The 19607-nt window shown below is 31.5% G+C and overlaps 1 protein-coding gene and 1 non-coding gene across 2 annotated transcripts in view; both read left to right on the top strand.

The window, feature by feature from the left end:
- The window catches only part of LOC148304485 (diuretic hormone class 2-like), a 96033-nt gene that overhangs the window by 70675 nt on the left and 5751 nt on the right, over positions 1-19607 (top strand). The window contains exons 2-3 of the mRNA XM_088268192.1: positions 7658-7754; positions 10374-10490. Of these exons, the coding sequence (XP_088124318.1) occupies positions 7666-7754; positions 10374-10490 (206 nt within the window). The 5' untranslated portion in view covers positions 7658-7665. The remainder of the gene's footprint in view (positions 1-7657; positions 7755-10373; positions 10491-19607) is intronic.
- Positions 10530-10601, top strand: TRNAE-UUC (transfer RNA glutamic acid (anticodon UUC)). The gene has a single exon. It is a non-coding gene; the product is annotated as a tRNA-Glu (tRNA).

The following is a 19607-nucleotide window of genomic DNA, read 5'->3' as shown; positions in this document are numbered from 1 at the left end:
AATAAAGATCTCAATTACGCAAACGCAAACATTGTTTCATCTAATTAATTTTGATTTTTTTCATTTACTAGTGAAAAAGGGTGCCGGAACGCCGTTCCACCATGATACATGATAAAAAAGCCCTGGAAATAGGTATCAAATTTTGGTAAACTGGGTTCGAACCGAGAAACTCTGCCTCAAGAGTCCGCGACACTAACCACGGGACCACAACCCGACACTTAAAAGTATCCTTAGTGATATTTATTCGTGAGGTATTGAAATCTGAGCACATTAGATGTTTGATGATAACGTTGAATAGCCCAAGGGTATTTTCCTCTTACCGATGGAAACCAGTCTTTGTGTAAAGTTTCTTTACGACATGTGAAAAGATGATGGATTCTGCGTTAAAGCTCACAATGCGCTCTTTGTAGCAATATGGTATGATTGTGTACTTACTCGTATATGACATATGAAAATACAACCAATATGTGTCGCCTACTTTCAAAATCCGCCAGATCCATGTAAGTCGATTTTAAAAAATGCAAAATTCTCCCGGTGACATTTATGCTTCAAAGATTTGTCTATCCTTAGATAAAATATTACGAAATAGAGAATTTTCCCATTTTTTTTCAGTACTAAGACAAACAACACGAGACACAAACCGATAATGACGTCATCTTGATTTTCGACCTATCCCCGTTCTCTGATTAGCTGATGTGGGTCAGAAGGCAAGTTTCATAAATATAGCGGAATTTGAAATACAACGCTGGTATTAAGTATTTTTAGCAGGATTTTCAAGTATATTAATATTTTAAACAAAAAAAACACAATTGGCATTCCGATAGGGTATTTATTTTAAAATCTTAAAAAATTGGATGTGGCGGATTTTGAAAGTAGGCGACACATATATAAAATGAATCCGGTGTAATACGTGTATATCGCTCGTGATCGACAACTTTGTCACCTCGTAATATGATGCTTTTTCTCCGTGTTATTCCTTATTACTGAGAGTTGTGACCCTTGTGGAACGACGACTCTTCTCCAGCGATGCGTTGAGCGTTAAATTTTAAATAAATGGGATATAAAAATAAATGTTGAATTTTTATTTTTTTAAAGATCGAACTGATTTATTAACTTTGGATGACTTTGTAGTGCAAAACTCATTAAATTCATATAAAACCTAATTCAATATATCAGTTTTCACACTCGATATATGTGTAATTAAGGTAAAATTTAATTAAATTTAATTTTAATAAAAATCTTATAAATCATCATCCATTTTTAATATAAACGCTGCGCGCTGTACTATCTTGAACGTTAACACACGAAGCAAAGGTGATCAGCCCTCCAATTCAGGATCCAGTCCAGGGTAATATTGAATAACTATAAGAGTGAAAAAAATCACTTTTATTTATTTGATACACCCTGGGAATCAAACCCGGGACCTCCAGAACGGTAGCCGAGCGTGCTGACTATTACACTACGGAGGTGGACATAGTTATTATTCATATTAAAATCCATTGAAATGTTTTGAATCGTGATGTTTCCCTACATATTTCTTTTACCATAATATTTTAATATACAAAAGATAAAGTTATAAAATCTGATACGAAATGTACTTAGATATACTTGATTTACTATAAATAATTTTTATAAACGTCCTGATATTAAAAACGTTTCGTAATTATTTTTTTCAGTACGAAGTACTTTGAAAGATATATTATAAATAGAAGTACCTCAACAAAATTATTTTCACGAGAGTTACATTTTTAGATAAAAATTACACTACGGAGCGGACTCTCAATATATAATGAAAGTATAATATCCTATTTTTAATATAAATCATCATCTACTTTTAATATAAAGGCAGTATTATGTTGATCGTCAATACACGAAGGAAAGGTGATCAGCCCTTCGCTTCAGGAATCAGTCCAGATATAATATTGAATTACTATTAATGTGAAAAAATCACTTCTATTTATTTGATCCCTTCTAGGAATAAACCCGGGACCTCCGCTACGGTAGTCGAGCGTGCTGACCAATTACACTACAGAGGCGGACATTTTCAGATATTTACTCAGTACCATTTTAACAGAGAACGTGCAGCGCAATTTTGTAATGGAGACATTTTAAATTTTGTTCTTAATCAAATTTGGGGGGAAAGGTACTAATACAAAATCATAGACAAAACGATTTGAACTAAGAAAGCGTAAGATTAATGATTCCTTACTAGAAAAACTGAAGTTTTAAATATATAACCAGGTAATTCTTTTCAGTTCGTAAGTGGGTGCTGTCGTGGGAATCTAACTTGAGTGTTCTTTTGCCCAAATTTAGCACATAACACGTATTCAACAGAGCAAAAAGTTTTCCGTAATTACTTACTGTCTACGCAGTTACCTGACATAACTCTAAGCAGAGAGAAAAGATCTTATTAACAACTTAGACGAACGTGTAAACTATGTACATTTTGTGATAACTCAAGAATACGGAATCCGACTCTCGAATGAGTTTATCTCGATGAATCTAAAGAGTATTTATTAGGTGTTCTTTTAAATATAAGATCAATCAATTTTGTATATTCTCCTAATTAATTGTACGCGTTTGAGTAGTGGATTTTTATTATAGCTTAAGTTTTCGATGTCAAAATGTCAAATATCATATTAGTTATATAACTAACTAAGTAAGAAACCATCACGCCGCTCTCCCGCAGTAGTGAGAGAGAGAATAGAACGTCATACCACCATATTCGCCTCTTCCTTATTCATGTGTTCATACCTGTCGACTATTTCCACTCTTTGCCTGACCAATTAAAAGTATTGAAATACTTGATTTTCGACGGTGTGACATTTCAAAGCCCATACCTATTTGTGAGTGGATTTACTCTTTATGTTTAAAGTGGTAACTATAATTAAATGTAATTCGTGAGTGAATATTTTAAGTAAAAACATGATAGTATAGGCATAATTTTAAACAATTCTATGATTCTAAGTTAACAATGATGTCACTTAGGTATATGATTTAAATCTTAGTTTTATTTGGTAAATACCTCTAATTCTTAGTAAAACAGTGGTATTTACCAAGTTAAACTTAATTAAAAATGCACACATTTTACCACAAAGTAACAGTCGAATCAATTAATGAAAATATATGGTTTGAGATCTATGATTTGATTTGTGATTTTATATAGGATATATTATAAGTATTGTATTGAAGTCAATATTTCTCGATTATATATTACGTTTTATATCTCCTACATTTTTATAATCCAATGTGTATTCTCAAATGTCGTATGTAAGAAAGATAATGCGTACGATCTGAGAATAGGACTCCAAAATGTCACTATTTAGTGCTGTGCTGTCACGTTCCGCATATACGCGTAGAGTGGAGCGTGCCGAGTTTAGTGGGGAACAGAACACATTTCCCTTGACGTGTTGTTACGAACTGACTTCAATCTTAATGTTTTGACATCTAGGGACACGAATACAGATTTTGACAAATTGGTCTCGCACGAACGTCATTTGTCGGATGTGACGAAGAAGAAAAAATCCCGATAAGACCTCACACGACGCCATCTCACAGATATAGAAAGAACACTAACATAATAATATCTTTCGGTATTCTCCCAACATATGAGATTACAAATACAATGTTTCAAATAATGTTTAAAACGACTCACAGCAACACCAAACTGATTTTTAACAGAGAAATTCATCATTTTAATACACGAGATCATAATAAAATACATGTGGACCTGATAAACACAACTAATTTTAAGTAAGGTTCTTGCAATATATTGCCTATACCCAAATTAACCAGCTGTCTGACATATGTATATAAAATAGAACCCAGTCAGGGATCCAAAATGAATGAACTGAAAAAATACTTAATGGAAAGATATTTGTGTTGGTGATTAGTTATATTTTCTCATATATTCTCGTAATGGAAATTACTGTCTGCCTCCGTAGTGTAATGGTCAGCATGCTCGGCTACCATTCTGGAGGTCCCGGGTTCGATTCCCAGGGGGGTTTAATAAATATAAGTGATTTTTTCACTCTAATATTTATTCAATATTACACTGGACTGGTACCTGAAGTTAAGGGCTGATCACCTTTCCTTCATGTGTAAACGATCGAGATAACACTGCGTTTATATGAAGCAGTGCCCTATGCACCATTGGGGTGCGGTAAGGGTTTTATTAAGGGAAATTACTAATCGGGAATATAAAATATTTGACTTATAAATGTAATATTTTTTTTTTTAATTGGTGAAAAAACGAAATAAAAACCAGTGAAAAGACTTGGTGGGTTACGTTTACATATAAGACGAATACAAAAAAATATATATTTGAACGCGATCTTCTGTGAATGTCAATTATGTTGGCCCGTGCATAAGAGTTTCCCAGAAGAAAACTTTTCTTCCTTCTTTCCTTGCCCCAATAAATTTTTAGCCTTGTAGCCTTTCCCATTAAGTATTCCAAGAGTCCAAATGCATTTAAGAACAGTCTGCGCAATTAGTTAATACTTATTGGTCTTAAAAATATGGACGCAGAGTTGTTCAATTCGAGTTTGATAATATTTCCAATGTTTTAAAACTATGTTAAAAAATGCGGCTTTGTTTAAATTTTTAATTTATGTTGATGATAAGTTTTGTATTTTTAAAGTATTTTTATTACACAGCATAGTATCGACACATTATTATCTTGATCGTAAATAACACGAAGACAATGAGATTGGTCCTAACCTAAAGATAACCCTCCATATGAAATTAAATGAAAATAAAAACAATTATATGTGTTTCAATCCCGCTTGTAAACAATATATGGTAATGATTAAAGAAAACACTTGTTTTTTACCACTTGAGTTTTATTATAGACTACATGTTTCAGAAGTTAAACTTCCATCATTTAGGTCTGTATAATAACTAAAAAATAAAATATAAAATTGTTCTATAAATAAGGAGAGGGGAAAGTAAGGGGAAGGGGTTAGTCAAGGGGCGGAGTTTGAAAACAAAGGAAAAATGGAAAGCAAAGGTGAATTTTATTTTTTATTTTTTAGATATTTTACAGACCTGAATGATGGAAGTTTAACTTCTGAAACATGTAGTCTATAATAAAACTCAAGTGATAAAAAACAAGTGTTTTCTTTAATCATTGTAACATGTCTTACCACAAAGTTAATGCCGAAACAATAAATAAAATATATATGGTAATTATGTACAATGTATATATCTACGATTTTGTAATATTCAATAATATTATATCTTCCTTACCAAAGCGTTCATTGAGGGCAAATACCTATGCCTGTTGCGCAAAATGCAAATACTGGCTCAAACAGTCATTCTGTGTATAAATTTTCATCATGCAAGTACTTTTTGATTAGTACTATATAGTGCGATCCGGACAGTGAAAATTAATGCTTATTTTGGTATTATATAATGCATTATATAATGCTTATCAATGGCGCCATTAGTACCGTATCGTTGGGATACGATATTGCATCCATTATATTCTTCCATAGTTGTTACATACTGCATCAACTCGCTTCAATTTTTCATGCAAAGCATTCTCGCCAAGTTTAAAAGATCGGGGGATGTTATCTCGCCTGGCTTTATTAATCCCTTGTGAGCTTTGCACGACGTTGACGTTATCGATCACCATTTTACTAATAAATCAGTTTATCGTGCCGAGTTTATGAAATAATAATAAAACAGCTTGAATCCCGCATTATTTCATATAGAAACTTGATGTATGTTTATTAATTTTTAAAGGTGTCTTGATATCAAACATATTTCGTCCTTCCTTTTTATGAATGAAGATGTAAGTCTGAGCATCCCAGAGCGTTTGACCTAGCATTTGGCTGTCTTAAGTGATCACTTTATACACTTGTGTTAAATTCACCGAATTATTCCGAATATTATTTCAGGCTATGTCTTCTAATAAACAAGACTTCCATCTTCTTTCATAAAAAACGAAGAATGATACATGTTTCGTATTAAGTTATGACACTTTAAATGCCATAATTTTTAGTATAATCTGAAGAGAATTCTGCACGATGGATAATCTCCATTATTTATATGTAGGGGTTTTAATTCATGATAGATGAACTCCATAGGTTTTCTTTTCATTGAAGTAAAGAGTTTTTTGATTTGCGATATATTATCTCCATTATTGAGACGGTTTCTTGATACGCAGTCTTCTATTAAGTGTGCGATATTTCCACTTCGAATGACATTTTGATTCAAAGTAAAAAAAGAGCTGTAATATTGATGAATCGGATTGATAACACTACCCACCCGTAATATGGCAGCGGGTTTCATTAATTAAAATTTACAACCCGATCGTGTGGGGAGCTGATTGATTAAAGCTGAATATTTGATTCCGAGCACGTTGATTCGTTTACAATGCCGCGTGAGCACATTGCTATTCACGGGGAGTGGGGGGAGATTCGTAAACTTTAATAATTAAATAACTTTTAAAGAATGTACAACGTCTTCGGATGACGAATATCTTTGGGAAGTACATGGTAAATATCATCCTTAACCCCTCCACGCGAGCGCTTCTGTCAATATAAATTTAGATAAGTAAGAATTAGTCCGCCTCCGTAGTGTAATGGTCAGCACTCTCGGCTACCGTTCTGGAGGTCCCAGGTTCGATTCCCAGGAGGGAGTCAAATATATTTAAGTGATTTTTTCACTCTAATTTTTATTCAATACTACCCTGGACTGGTACCTGAATCAGAAGACCTATCGGAGGGGAATCACCTTTCCTTCATGTGTTAACTAACTATCAATATAACACTGCGTTTATATGATGGAGTGCCCTATGCACCATAGGGGTACGGATAAGGGTTCGAAGAATTGCGACATGACTAGATCACTTTAAAAGTTTCAATTTAAAAATAAATGAGACGTACCTAGGTATTATTGTACCACGTTCATCACAACAAATTTGTCTTGGTAAAATTGAAAAAAACTGAAATTAGTAATGAATTAAGTAGCCTACGAAGGTAAGATAACCCTCTCGAAGCCATTTGCCGCGCTTTTAAACTTTTAAACTCTCCGCACACGCTAGTTTTCCACCTGCTTTTCCTCTCTCGGAATTCTGAAAGGCTAAAATTCCTACAAAAATTCCGAATGTGAAATATTTTTATGCACTAATTGTACGTAGTTTTTGTATGGGATATATGTTTTTATAATACCAAAAATGGAAAATGCCAGCAAGAAACTCGAGTTTGCTAAATATATTAACCTGCAAAGTTCTTAGTAAAACCGTATTTCAGACGTTTAAGGCATTATTCGATAGGGGGCAACTTATTTTCTTTAAACCTAGTATTTAATGTAATTGATTTTTTTTTCTTCCTGAAACACCATTTTTAGATTGAATTTTTTTTTTTCCAAATAAATATATGTTTTTAAAAGAAAAGAGGTATTGAAAGGTAACAAGTTAAAAAAAAGGTATATTCTTTTTTTTATGCGAGGAGACACGTCTTCGCTTACTAAAGTGTGTGTTTGTGAATACCTCCTTAATGAAGTAAAACGATATTGATAATGTATAGTTTTAATCTCTCTAGAAGCCAGAAATGACTTGATAACGATTGGTGACTAAAAACTATTAAAAATTTACGATGGTATTTGTCGAACGAAATTGGCTTATATTGTAATGGATTTTTGCTTGTTTCAGAAATCAAGATGCAATTCTTTCAAAGCGTGTTCCTCCCGGCCATCCTGGTGTTCGCTTCCTTCCTGATTGCCACCGATTCCCAGGAAGTCCCGTCCAGGTAAACTAAAGTCTCTCATCAACTTTAACACTGTACCATAAATGCCACGGCCAAAAATCCTTGTCGAAGTCCAATCTCCATACATATGGTAAGTAAAAATCGGACGGATGAAACGTTTGATGTAACTAAAATTCCTGCCATAGAAAAATAAAATAAGAGGAATGAAGTGTTCCCACTGATAAAAATTTTAAATTAAAATGACATATTTTATTTATTGTTTCGGCATTAACTTTGTGGTAAGACATGTTACAATTATTAAAGAAAACACTTGTTTTATACCACTTGAGTTTTATTAAAGACTACATGTTTCAGAACTAACCTTGACTAACCCTCTCCCCCTAACTTTCCCCTCTCCTTATTTATAGAACAATTTTATATTTTATATTTTAGTTACTATACAGACCTGAATGATGGAAGTTTAACTTCTGAAACATGTAGTCTTTAATAAAACTCAAGTGGTATAAAACAAGTGTTTCCTTTATCATTGTAAAATTAAATAAGTAAATAAAAATAAGAAACAACTCCTACGCCCTCTTCAACCTTCAAAGTCCTAAGGACCCAACTCTAAATTTTGGAATTAGATTCACATACGGTGTTTGAAAATGATACGGAATGCATCGAAACACGTGTCACAGTATATTTTAATAAATAGTGGTATTTACTAAGAAAAACTTAAATTAAAAATGGATAGATTTTACCATAAAGTGACTGTCGAATCAATTAATGAAAAATAAGATGAAACTATGCTGAATCATATCCTTTGATATTGATATATAATTTATGGTAGCTTCGTAACTCTAGCAAATATCATTTATTTATTATATGTGTATACATATGTATTTTATTTCTTAGAGCCAAAACCACTCGTAAACGAGTGGAGGCTTTAAAAAACTCTACCAAAAGAAAATATTTACATGGTTTTGGGGGTTTTCACAGACAAAAATTTTGGCCAATCAAAAAGCATTAAAATGAAATAAAAACACCATGTAAAATATTACAATTTCATTATTTCGTCTAGTTGCATTTAGTAATTAAATAGTCGCCATGTTTGAATCCGGTTTTTGCCAAATTTTACATTAGATATAGATCTAATGTAACAAATTTGGCAAAAACCGGATTTAAACATGTCATGGATAGCCATAACTCTGTTTGCGCACACCTACCTGGTAAGTACTGGTCCAAAATTGTTTTATTTTGCTTTTCATTTTCAATATTCTTATTTATTTATTAGGATCATGTGATTTTACAATACATTTAAAGATATGTATGTAAAAATATACACTATTGATTTACTGATATTCAGCCAGAAATTCCCAGAAGAAAAGATATACAAAAGACACAATATATCTAGCCGATTTATATATTTTATTCATACCACACCGTAACACAATTCCACGTGAAAAGAAGATTTCTAGTTCTCCCTTTGAGTAGGTACTAACACGATTTATTTTGAACGTTTCGTCTTGAATAATATTATTTTATTACACTAAAAAAGTGAAACGTATTTTCAACATAATCTCATGTTAAAATAATAATAATGTAAGGCACATTTAAGGCATTAATAAAGGCAGCTGGGTCAAAAGATTACTTTCGAATAAGAATAAATGTGGCGCAAGCTTTTACTGTGAGCTAAGACATTGCATTAAAGTATTTTCCAAATTGGATGGTAGATTTGTTTAAGAAAAACAATACTCGTATTTTCCTTTAAACTCCATATTTTTATATAAAGTTTTCGGGGAAATTTCTTTTCCTCTGGGAAATTATTTATGGTAATAATTTACAAAAACTACAATATTTTTGTGTCGTTATAAAATGTTAAATAATAGGTATAATATTTTTTAAGGGGGTTTAATTAATATAACATGACCCAATACCTTTTCAAAAATCTTTATAAAATTTAAATTAATTTGCCTCTACACGTACGGAAAAAGGCACTTAATCGTTGGAGGTCCAAAAAGCTTTTTTGAGTTGATCCGGTCAAAAGAAAGGTTTACAAAACTATCTAGGGAACCTTCGCGAAAATTTAATTTAATTTGTAAAAATAAAATATATCCCCAATTAAATTTGGTACAAATGTTGGAAAACTTATCATGACAGCACGAATATAGATTTATTCAAATAAATAAATTAATGTAAGCTTGCATTATTATTTTAATAAAATGTGCAATCTTAAACAATGACACAATTTTTCAGGTGTGTTTACGTACGTATAATAATTCTTTTGACCGATAGTATTTTTTTTTTACTTGAATGAAATTATAAACTAATATAAAAATGAGCCCGGCATTGCACCAAAACTGTTACTGGTTATGTCGAAACTTTTGTCAATAGATGTCACTACACACCCTGTTTGATATCCTTACTATCCATAAAAAAAATTAAATATAAATATTTTTAATAACGAAAGATACTTTCGAAATTTTATTTAGTTTCTATTAAGTAACAAAAAAATGGATATTTCCATAGCAAAAATGAAATTGTGTATAGATAAAGAGTTGTATTTTTCTGAGTTGACTGACCTCTATTGTTAAAAATTATAACTACAATCCGCAAATGGTTCGCGCCTCGGCTAATGTTATCGGCGTACCAAAATAATTCACTTTTATTATACATTTGCAGCATAGCCTACTACAACGATATTAACTCCGACCCTTATCCAGAGGTGGTGATGGAAGTACTTACCAGGATAGGACAATCACTTATTGGAGAACGCGCCAAGCAGTGGAGCGCAAATGGGTTAGTATATAATTAATATATTTGTCTCCGACCGTAACATCCCGTATGGTCTAGTGGCTAGGATACCTGGCTTTCACCCAGGAGGCTCGGGTTCGATTCCCGGTACGGGAATTATTTTATTTTTGTAGAATATTTCTCTTTAATATACATTTTTACTTGAATTATAATTTAACAGCTTTATCGAAAGTCGGGAAACTGCAACAAATAAAAGTTTTTTTTTATTTTATGTCATTTTGAATACTATGTAAAATTTAAAATCAATTGTTTGTAAATACTACTGGGTCAAAATTAAATCTTCAGTAGATTAAATCCTAAGAATTGGTAAATTATAATTTTAGTATTTTATTTTATTTAAGTATAATTTTTAGAGAATACCGTGGAGGGGTAGATCGACAAATGTATTTAAACTGATGCATATTAACGACATTTTGAGTGTGTCCAAATACTTTTTACAAATCTGGATCATCTCCAATTATCGGTTATTTTTTTATTTTTTTCCCAGACTTCCATAATCTTCTTCTTCTATGTTGAGATGTCAAAAATAATACGTTTTCATACAACCTATACCCTGCCAGGCGTTGCTGTGGCTCATTCTGGTTAAATGCAAAAGAAAGATAATAAAACGTACATTTCTAATATATTTTATTTCACAATACTGCAAAGTCATAATTTAATTTTTTAAATATATTAAACAACAAGGAACCTAAAACGAAAAAATCGAGCAAAGTAGCATGCTGTCCGACATGCGCAACATTAAGGATTGCTGTATTGCGTAACGTTCAACAGATGACAGTGCCATGCAGTAAAATAACCCTTAAAACGTTTTTACCTGCCAATGATATATGGTTGTGTCAAAAATTTCAATCAATCAGTGAATATAATTGGAAGATTTAAGATTTGGAGCAAACGAACATTTACTTTTTTATTTGTATAGAATAACGCCTAGAATGCTTTTATTTATATGTTCAGTTACGAGTATTTTTAAATAAATAAAAGCAGAAATAAAATGCGACGAAACGGTAAAATATTAAAACATATTTTTATTTATTTTATTATTTTTTTATCATTTTACTATTTATAAAAAAAAAAAAAAAAAAAACATTAAATATTGGAATTAATAAAAAAATATTAAAAACGGAAGATCTCAAATATTATTGCATCTTCGTCTTTTTTACAATGATTAAAGAAAACAATTCGTTTTTTACCACTTGAGTTTTATTATAGACTACATGTTTCAGAAGTTAAACTTCCATCATTCAGGTCTGTATAATAACTAAAATATAAAATTGTTCTATAAATAAGGAGGGGAAAGTAAGGGGAAGTTAATTATTATTATTTTTATTTTTTTTAATTATTATTAATAAAAACCTTAATAAGGAAGAAAGATAGGGACACGAAATCCCAGTTTCCAGCCGAATAGAGTCCAAATAGACAGTGATAGCCAAACTTCAGTACGGGATGGCACACAGAGAAGAAGAAAGTTTGTGTATTTAAAGTCTAAGGTTCCTTGGGGATGTAATATTATTTCTCAAATCCTCGACCCTGGATTTTCAGCCAAGGACTATAACACAAAGTTTAGTCCTTTAGGAGAGATGTATAACTTCAGGAGTAATTGTATATTATAGTTGAAACTACAATATATTTCATTAGTAAATAAGAGAAACTTATAATTCAGTGAATGGCTTTGTTTTCAAAGGAATCGATAAAGGGTTTAAAAATGTACAAACATAAAAACCCAGGAGGTTACACACATACACAAATATCATTCTCATAGTTTTAGACTATGATGAATGTTAAACGTTATGTCCAATTACATATTTGTTATTTTTAAATTTATATTATCTCCAATTCCATACGAATTAAAGAGTTTCTGCTCAATAAAAAAGATTCTTTCATCTCAACATAGATGTCTCTAGAGAAATAATAGCAATTTAAGCACTATGTTTCGAAATTGAACAATATATATAGAAGTTATAAATTCCAAGGTAACATTTGACGTAATTTAATTTTTATCTTACAACTGTTTTTGCATTGAAAGAATTCGTTTTTCTTCGAAATAAATATCTGGTTTGAAATGAAAAAGTTATTGAAAAGTAAGGAGATTAAAAAAAATACATGAAACCATTTTTAAAATACTAAAATTTACTAACCATTTAAAAAATATATATTAAAAAAATGAGCGTGGATAAACGTCCAGCCATTTGTTTAGATCTCTGCCTTAAAGATTCGGGATGGAATGGATCATTCTCGTGATGTGTTATTATTGGCTAATAATTTATTTTGAAAAATCACAAGACTATCGGTAACATTCTTATTGAAACCTGTAGAGAACTAAGGGAGATATGAAGGTTTAAAATTCAATATTTGAATACTTAAATATTGGAAACGAAAAACGGACGTCCGTATACGTCATCGGGTTAGTAAAGCGGCGTATCCCAAAACGCATCTGCTTTGAAAAACTATAATAGTAGTAGTGTGGATTGTTTGTTTACCACTACACTGCCATTAGATATTCCTCCAGAGCGATAAACCCCATTCATAATTTTACATTGATCCATAACGATCAATATTATGGATAAACGTATCGGATTACGAAAAATCTCACGAAACGAATAATGAAATTCGCAAGCCGAAATTGCACTGTACTTGAATTCTCATCAAAGATGATGAAGAATATGGAAGTCTGGGCATTTACGGGGCTGACGACCGTCATAGGCTGGTTTAAGTGATCACTTTACACACGTGTAACGTTCACCAATTCTACCCATTATTGACAGCCACACTACTCAAATTCTTTGAAGTTCTATTTATATATATGAACCAATTTCGAAACGGTGTTCTTGAATCATTAGAAATTCACTAGAGACATCTATTGGTGAGATGAAAATAATTAAATTAAATAATGAAAATAATATTCTTCATCATCTTTTACGAGATGCCAAAAAATAATATGAAAATAACTCCTATAATTGGAGATAATCCAGGTTTTGTGAACAAGTATTTGGACACACTCATAATGTTGTAGGTACTTGAATTATATTACGTCACGTAGGAAGTGGACATTACATTTATTTGGGGCACGGCTCGTTTTGATTAGTGATGTCAATGGCCCTTTTGACAGACTGGCTATAAATAGAACATAAATCCAATATTTGCATCGATGGCAACACATTTGACAACCCGGGTGTGAAACGGATCATTCCATCGCGTCTCTGCGGGGGTGAGTAGGGTAAGGGTGTGTTGGGAACCGACCGATCAATGTCACTTCGCAATTAGGTACCCTCTCGTACGATTCCTCAGCCCATTTGTCAATTTACACCATTTGCGAATACCTCGTTATAATATGTCTTTATCATCGTGCCATAGAGATTAATATATCGCTCGCTCCCTTCAACAACGTCATATATCAAAAAACTTGATTTTTCAGGAGATCGTTTTTAAAACTAACTAACTAACTAACCATCACGCAGCTTCCCCGCAGGGGTAGACAGAGAGAATAGAACGCCACACCACTCTGTCTTTGCAACATTCTTCGCCTCTTCCACGTTCATGCATCTCCTCATACATACCCGCCGATTGTTACGACTCCTAACCTGACCACTTTCAAGTATTTGGCATACCTGAAATATCGTTTTTAAAGTTTAAAAATATAATACAATGTAATAAAAATAAATGTTTAGCCACTTATTGAACTTTTTACTGTGCAACAGATCTTTTTAGGTAAAACCTGAATGATTTTTCTATATTTGAAAAATATTTAGTACATTAAAAAAAATTATTAAACAATACATTTTCATTATATGTATATATGATATAGTGCATTCTGAAAACATGCACAACTGAAAATTGACGGTTTTTGATACATGACGTTGGTGAAAGGATTGAGCGATATTCATTTAACGTAATACTTGTCGTATCCAATTGTGATTAAATTTTTATGTTTGTATAATTCATTAATTAAATTTCAGACGGCGCTGTGGTGTAGTTGGGTAGACGCTCAACTGCGAAACTGGCGTCGCGGGTTCGATTCCCACCAATTGCAAAATTAATTCAAGAAAGATTGTTTTTCAATTGGTCTGGGTGTTTGTGGTGTATTTTTCCCATTCACCTTCAATAAACTTACTATCCTACATGCAGACAAGCATCTAAAATAGACGGTTTGCGGGTTATTCCTATAAAAATATTTATACAATTTCATGAATTGATTGCGCAGTCACTTTGTTTTATTATCTATCAATTTTTAACATAGTTTACTTGGTTAAAGTTTTACGGTGTTTGAAAATGATGCGGACTGCATCGAAACACGTGTCACAATAGATTTTAAGAAAGAGTGGCATTTACCAAGTAAAACATAATTTAAAATTGATTAAAATAGTTTTAATTATATATTGTAATTATATATTTAATTATATATATATGTATATATATATATATATATATATATATATATATATATATATATATATATATATATATATATATATATATATATATATATATATATATATATATATATATATATATATATATATATATATATATATATATATATATAATTAAAATAAATAAATGGTGGGAATCAACCTACCTCTCTCAGAACACGTATTACTTACCAAGAAGGTATATATAGTAGAAGCCGAAACTCGATTGGTTATAATTAAAAACAAAATAATATTATTTCTTTTAATTTCAATATTAATAAAAATATCACGGTTCTGTCCTCGTTTATAAATTGTAGTCGTTTTTTGTCCCCTTTTAAGCGATCTATAAATACTTTACTTTTTTGTGATGTGCTTTGATGACTTTTAGGGTTGGTTTTTTAATCGTTGGTAGCCTTTGATTACTTTGTATGTATGTACATATTAGTGTGCATAATGATTTTCATATTAGTTTTTAGTGGTTAGCAACTTAGGAACAGTGTATGAGATTCTGAGTTCGATTTCCTGCGATTTACCATAAATATTCTAATCATACAGGAGAAAGTGACCAAGTGCATTTTTTACAAAAACTACTGACTATTTGATATCTTACTAGCTTAATATTGCCCTGAAAAAAATTGCAAAGGATTTAAAACTTGTAAGATTAATATATTGACTTGTTAAAGATGACTAACGGCATTGATGTTTATTTTCTTGCCTAGCAAATGTGACTAAATGGCCATCCTAAATATTTTACGTTTTGTAAGTTGGTTACTTTCTCTTGTACGATATACATGAATAATTTTTTGCAGTGTAGTTACAAAATGATCATTTTATCACCAAACCATAATTTTTCTTTGCCTTTGTCGATACAACGTTTAATATCTTATGCTTTTCCCATATATATACCATGGGTACAAATAAAGAACAAAGAAAAGGAGAAATTCACTGTCATTTATTCATGAAATCTTTAAAAAAAAAAGAAACTCAGACAATATTACAAGTAAATTGAAAAAAACAACCATCTAGGTAGAACTGGAAACTTATTTGTATTCAATGAAGCATTTTGGCCTTCTGGGTTTGGTGATGTATAAAAAAAGACGTATAATTAGTCAAGTTACGTTTCGTCCAGATTCGGACCATTGCCACGACGCTTTTTATTGTTCCTAACATTCTGGTTATCACAATGTCAATGACAAATGATAAAAATAATAATGTTCATTTATTATTGACTATTGGTAGTCAATAATAAATGAACATTATTAAATTCACATGAAATGCTGGATAAAATATGATAATGTTTATTTATATATTATCAAACGTCAGTTTTACTATCACTTTCTATTTTAAGGTGAATGATTCGATAAATAGAATGTTGAAAAAATCCATCCAAATAATAATTTCATTTTGATTGGTAGGCGAACGAACGTAAGTCCATTACTGCTGGTTTAATGTTCAGTGTTCAAAAAACCCATTTCTCAAGTTCCTTCATATGGTATTAAGAGGAATTAATATGAGACAGTCGAAAAATTAATTAACAGAAAAGTCAAACAAGCTATCGGTAATAATAACGTGAGTTGGCCATTTTCTTTAGCCAATACTGAAAACAATTTTAGAGTAGTATAATTTACATTTTTGACACACACTTATATGTATAATTAGTACATAGTAATAAACGAATTCATTTAAAACAGTTTTGTATTTTTAATCTTGAAATATTAACGTTAAATGTTTTTTAATAATTCTTGCCAATATATAATCCTGAAATACTTATCATATTATTAAAAAAACTCAGTTAATTTCTAGAATTGATTTATATTTTTGATAGATATATCGTTTTTCAAAATGCAAAAAGTAAACTATTTTTTACTTTTTATTATAGATACTTATATATTACAGGTTTATTCATTATATGGATAATATATCATAAGTATCTCAACGTAAAAAGAGGCACCAATAAGTTTTAATGGAATGAAGATTGAAATCTAACCATTTAAATTTTATAATATTTTTTTATGTCAACGCTTTGCTAATAAAAATTCTTTCATGCACTATTACTGTACAACATTTTGAGTGTCCAAATACAAAATCTGGATTATCTCCAATTATAGGAGTTATTTTTCATATTATTTTTTGACATCTCACCAAAGATGAAGAAGAATATGGAATTCTGGGCATTTACGCGGCTGACGACCCGACGGCTAATATAAGAGTTTCTGCTCAATAAAAAGCTTCTTTTCATCTCACCAATAGATGTCTCTAGTAAAGTTCTAATGATTCAAGAACAACGTTTCTAAATTGGTTCATATATATAGAACTTCCAAGAATTTGAGTAGTGTGGTTGTCAATAATGGATAGAATTGGTGAATGTTACACGTGTGTAAAGTGGTCACTTAAACCAGCTCATGACGGTCCCCGTAAATGCCCAGACTTGATGAGATGTTAAAAACAATATGATTTCTGTAGCTAAATTAAAAGATCTACATACTCATACATCATTCTTTATAATGTTTTTGCCTTTCTGAAATATTACGGTTTTGAAGCTAAATATATTTTCCTACCAATAAAAAAATATACATAATTCGTAAGTTTTTTTTAGCTATGACGGGAATCCATCCCACAATATCAGTTTCGCATTCTATCCACACACCACTGTGTCTAGAAATACAAAGACAAATATTATATTTCCCCAATTAATTATTAAAATATACATATGGTTGCCTCATTAATCGCGACTTTGTCACAAACACTGATTTTGTATTTGGTAAAAAACTTTATCCTTGTTACGTGTTTAATTAAAACTTTGTCCAATTTAGATACACCTTTTTGACATGACACGTGTTTCAGCGCTTGAATAACCGAGTTGATGAGGATCGAGACACGTGTTATGTGTCGCTAACAAGTAATTTTCATTAGTACCAATCAATAATAATGTGTATTTTTAGACAAAGATAAAATTCGATTAATTGAGAAGTGTAGATAGAAAATTAACGATTATTTGATGGTCATGATGAAAATAATGATATCTCTGAACAATTTTGTTAATATTCACACACGATGAATACTGAAATTATCTCTTAAATTCACTGTGTCAATCAAACGAAATACAGTACAACTTCGATATAACGGAACATTGGGGGGGAGGAATATTCATTTCAGCCGAAAGTCCGTTATACAACAACAGGTTTAAAATAAATCAAAAAACTCTTTGTGAAAATATGGACACTATTGAGATACACATAAATAATACAAAAAACAAAAAACAAATATTTATTGTCTTCGGACACTCGTCGTAAAGTGACTCTGCTGATAGTAGCTCTGCTGATATTATTTGATATCGACGCGCTTGCTTTCGATAATCATGCTTTGAAAAAATAATCAAGTTCAATTTGCTTTTTTGAAGTTTTTTTTTTTAAATCAGCTCCCTGAAATTAGGAAAATATGTATAATATTTATTTACTGATTTTTGTCCGTTATATTCGATGTCCGCCTGGTGCGATGGTTAACGTGTTTAGCTACCGTGCTGGCAGTCCCGGGTTCGATTCCCAGAGGGAAGTGAAAATAAATAGTTGTTTTACACTCTAATATTTATTTAATATTACCCTCGACTGGTTCCTGAAGCGGAGGGCTTACCTTTCTTTCGGGTGTTAACGATCAAGATAACACTGCGTTTATGATGCAGTGCCTTATGCACCATCGGGTGCGGATAATGGTTTGAATCAATTTATGAATTTAGATATAAGTAAATAATACAAAACACAACAATTTTTTTTTTCGGACACGTGTCGTAAAGTGACGTTATTGTTTGATATCGACGCGCTTGCTTTCGGTAATTCTGCTTCGAAAAAATAATCATGTTGAGTTTATTTTTTGGAGTTTTCTGTTTTTTTTTTTTTTAATCAGCTCTCTAAAATTTTTGTCCATTTTATTCTAAGTACGAAAAATAGAGGTCGATTATATCGAGGTTTTACTGTAGTATAATACAAATATCGATACATTAAACTCGTGCACATCAACGATTCAACGTAAAAATGTAGACATTCAAATGCGAAGGGCTCTATTTGCAAGGGTAAGAACTTGAGTGACGTCAGAATGTACGTCACAAAAGCTTTTAACAAGCCTCCAGAGCAGATAGCATATAGGGCTAGGTAGAATAACTCAGCTTCGCTCTTCTTCCTCCACTCCTCACACCACAGGATGACTCATGACGCTTATCCTTCTTGACAGCCATGAAGCGGGCGGAGGATTAGCATTGTAAAACTTACCCCGTTCTGCGAAAATGAAGGTCTTATTATCAAATTCGTTTTAGGGATTATCCCGATTCGAGGGGGTTTGTAAATACGCTTATATTCAAAACCTTTTTTTTTCAATGCTGAATTTATTAGGAGGATATTACTTGATTTAATGTCCGTAATGGTCAGCATGCTCGGCTACCGTACTGGAGGTCCCAGGTTCGATTCCCAGGGGGGTCAAATAAATACATGTGTTTTCTTTACTATAATATTTATTCAATATTATCCTGAACTGGTATCCGAAGCAAAAGGCTGATCACCTTTTCTTCATATGTTTACGATCAAGATAACACGGCGTTTATATGATGCAGTGCCCTATGCACCATATAAGGGTTAGAACTGAAAACAATTATTAAATGTATAAACATTTGAAAAAGCGTAGTTATATCACACCTTTAGTCTTACAT

Source organism: Brachycentrus maculatus, unplaced genomic scaffold (assembly GCF_059751285.1).
Source record: "Brachycentrus maculatus isolate JH-2025_06_01 unplaced genomic scaffold, ASM5975128v1 h1tg000315l, whole genome shotgun sequence".
NCBI lineage: Eukaryota > Metazoa > Arthropoda > Insecta > Trichoptera > Brachycentridae > Brachycentrus > Brachycentrus maculatus.
Note: the sequence above shows the minus strand (reverse complement) of the source record. Positions and strands in the feature narration are given on the sequence as shown.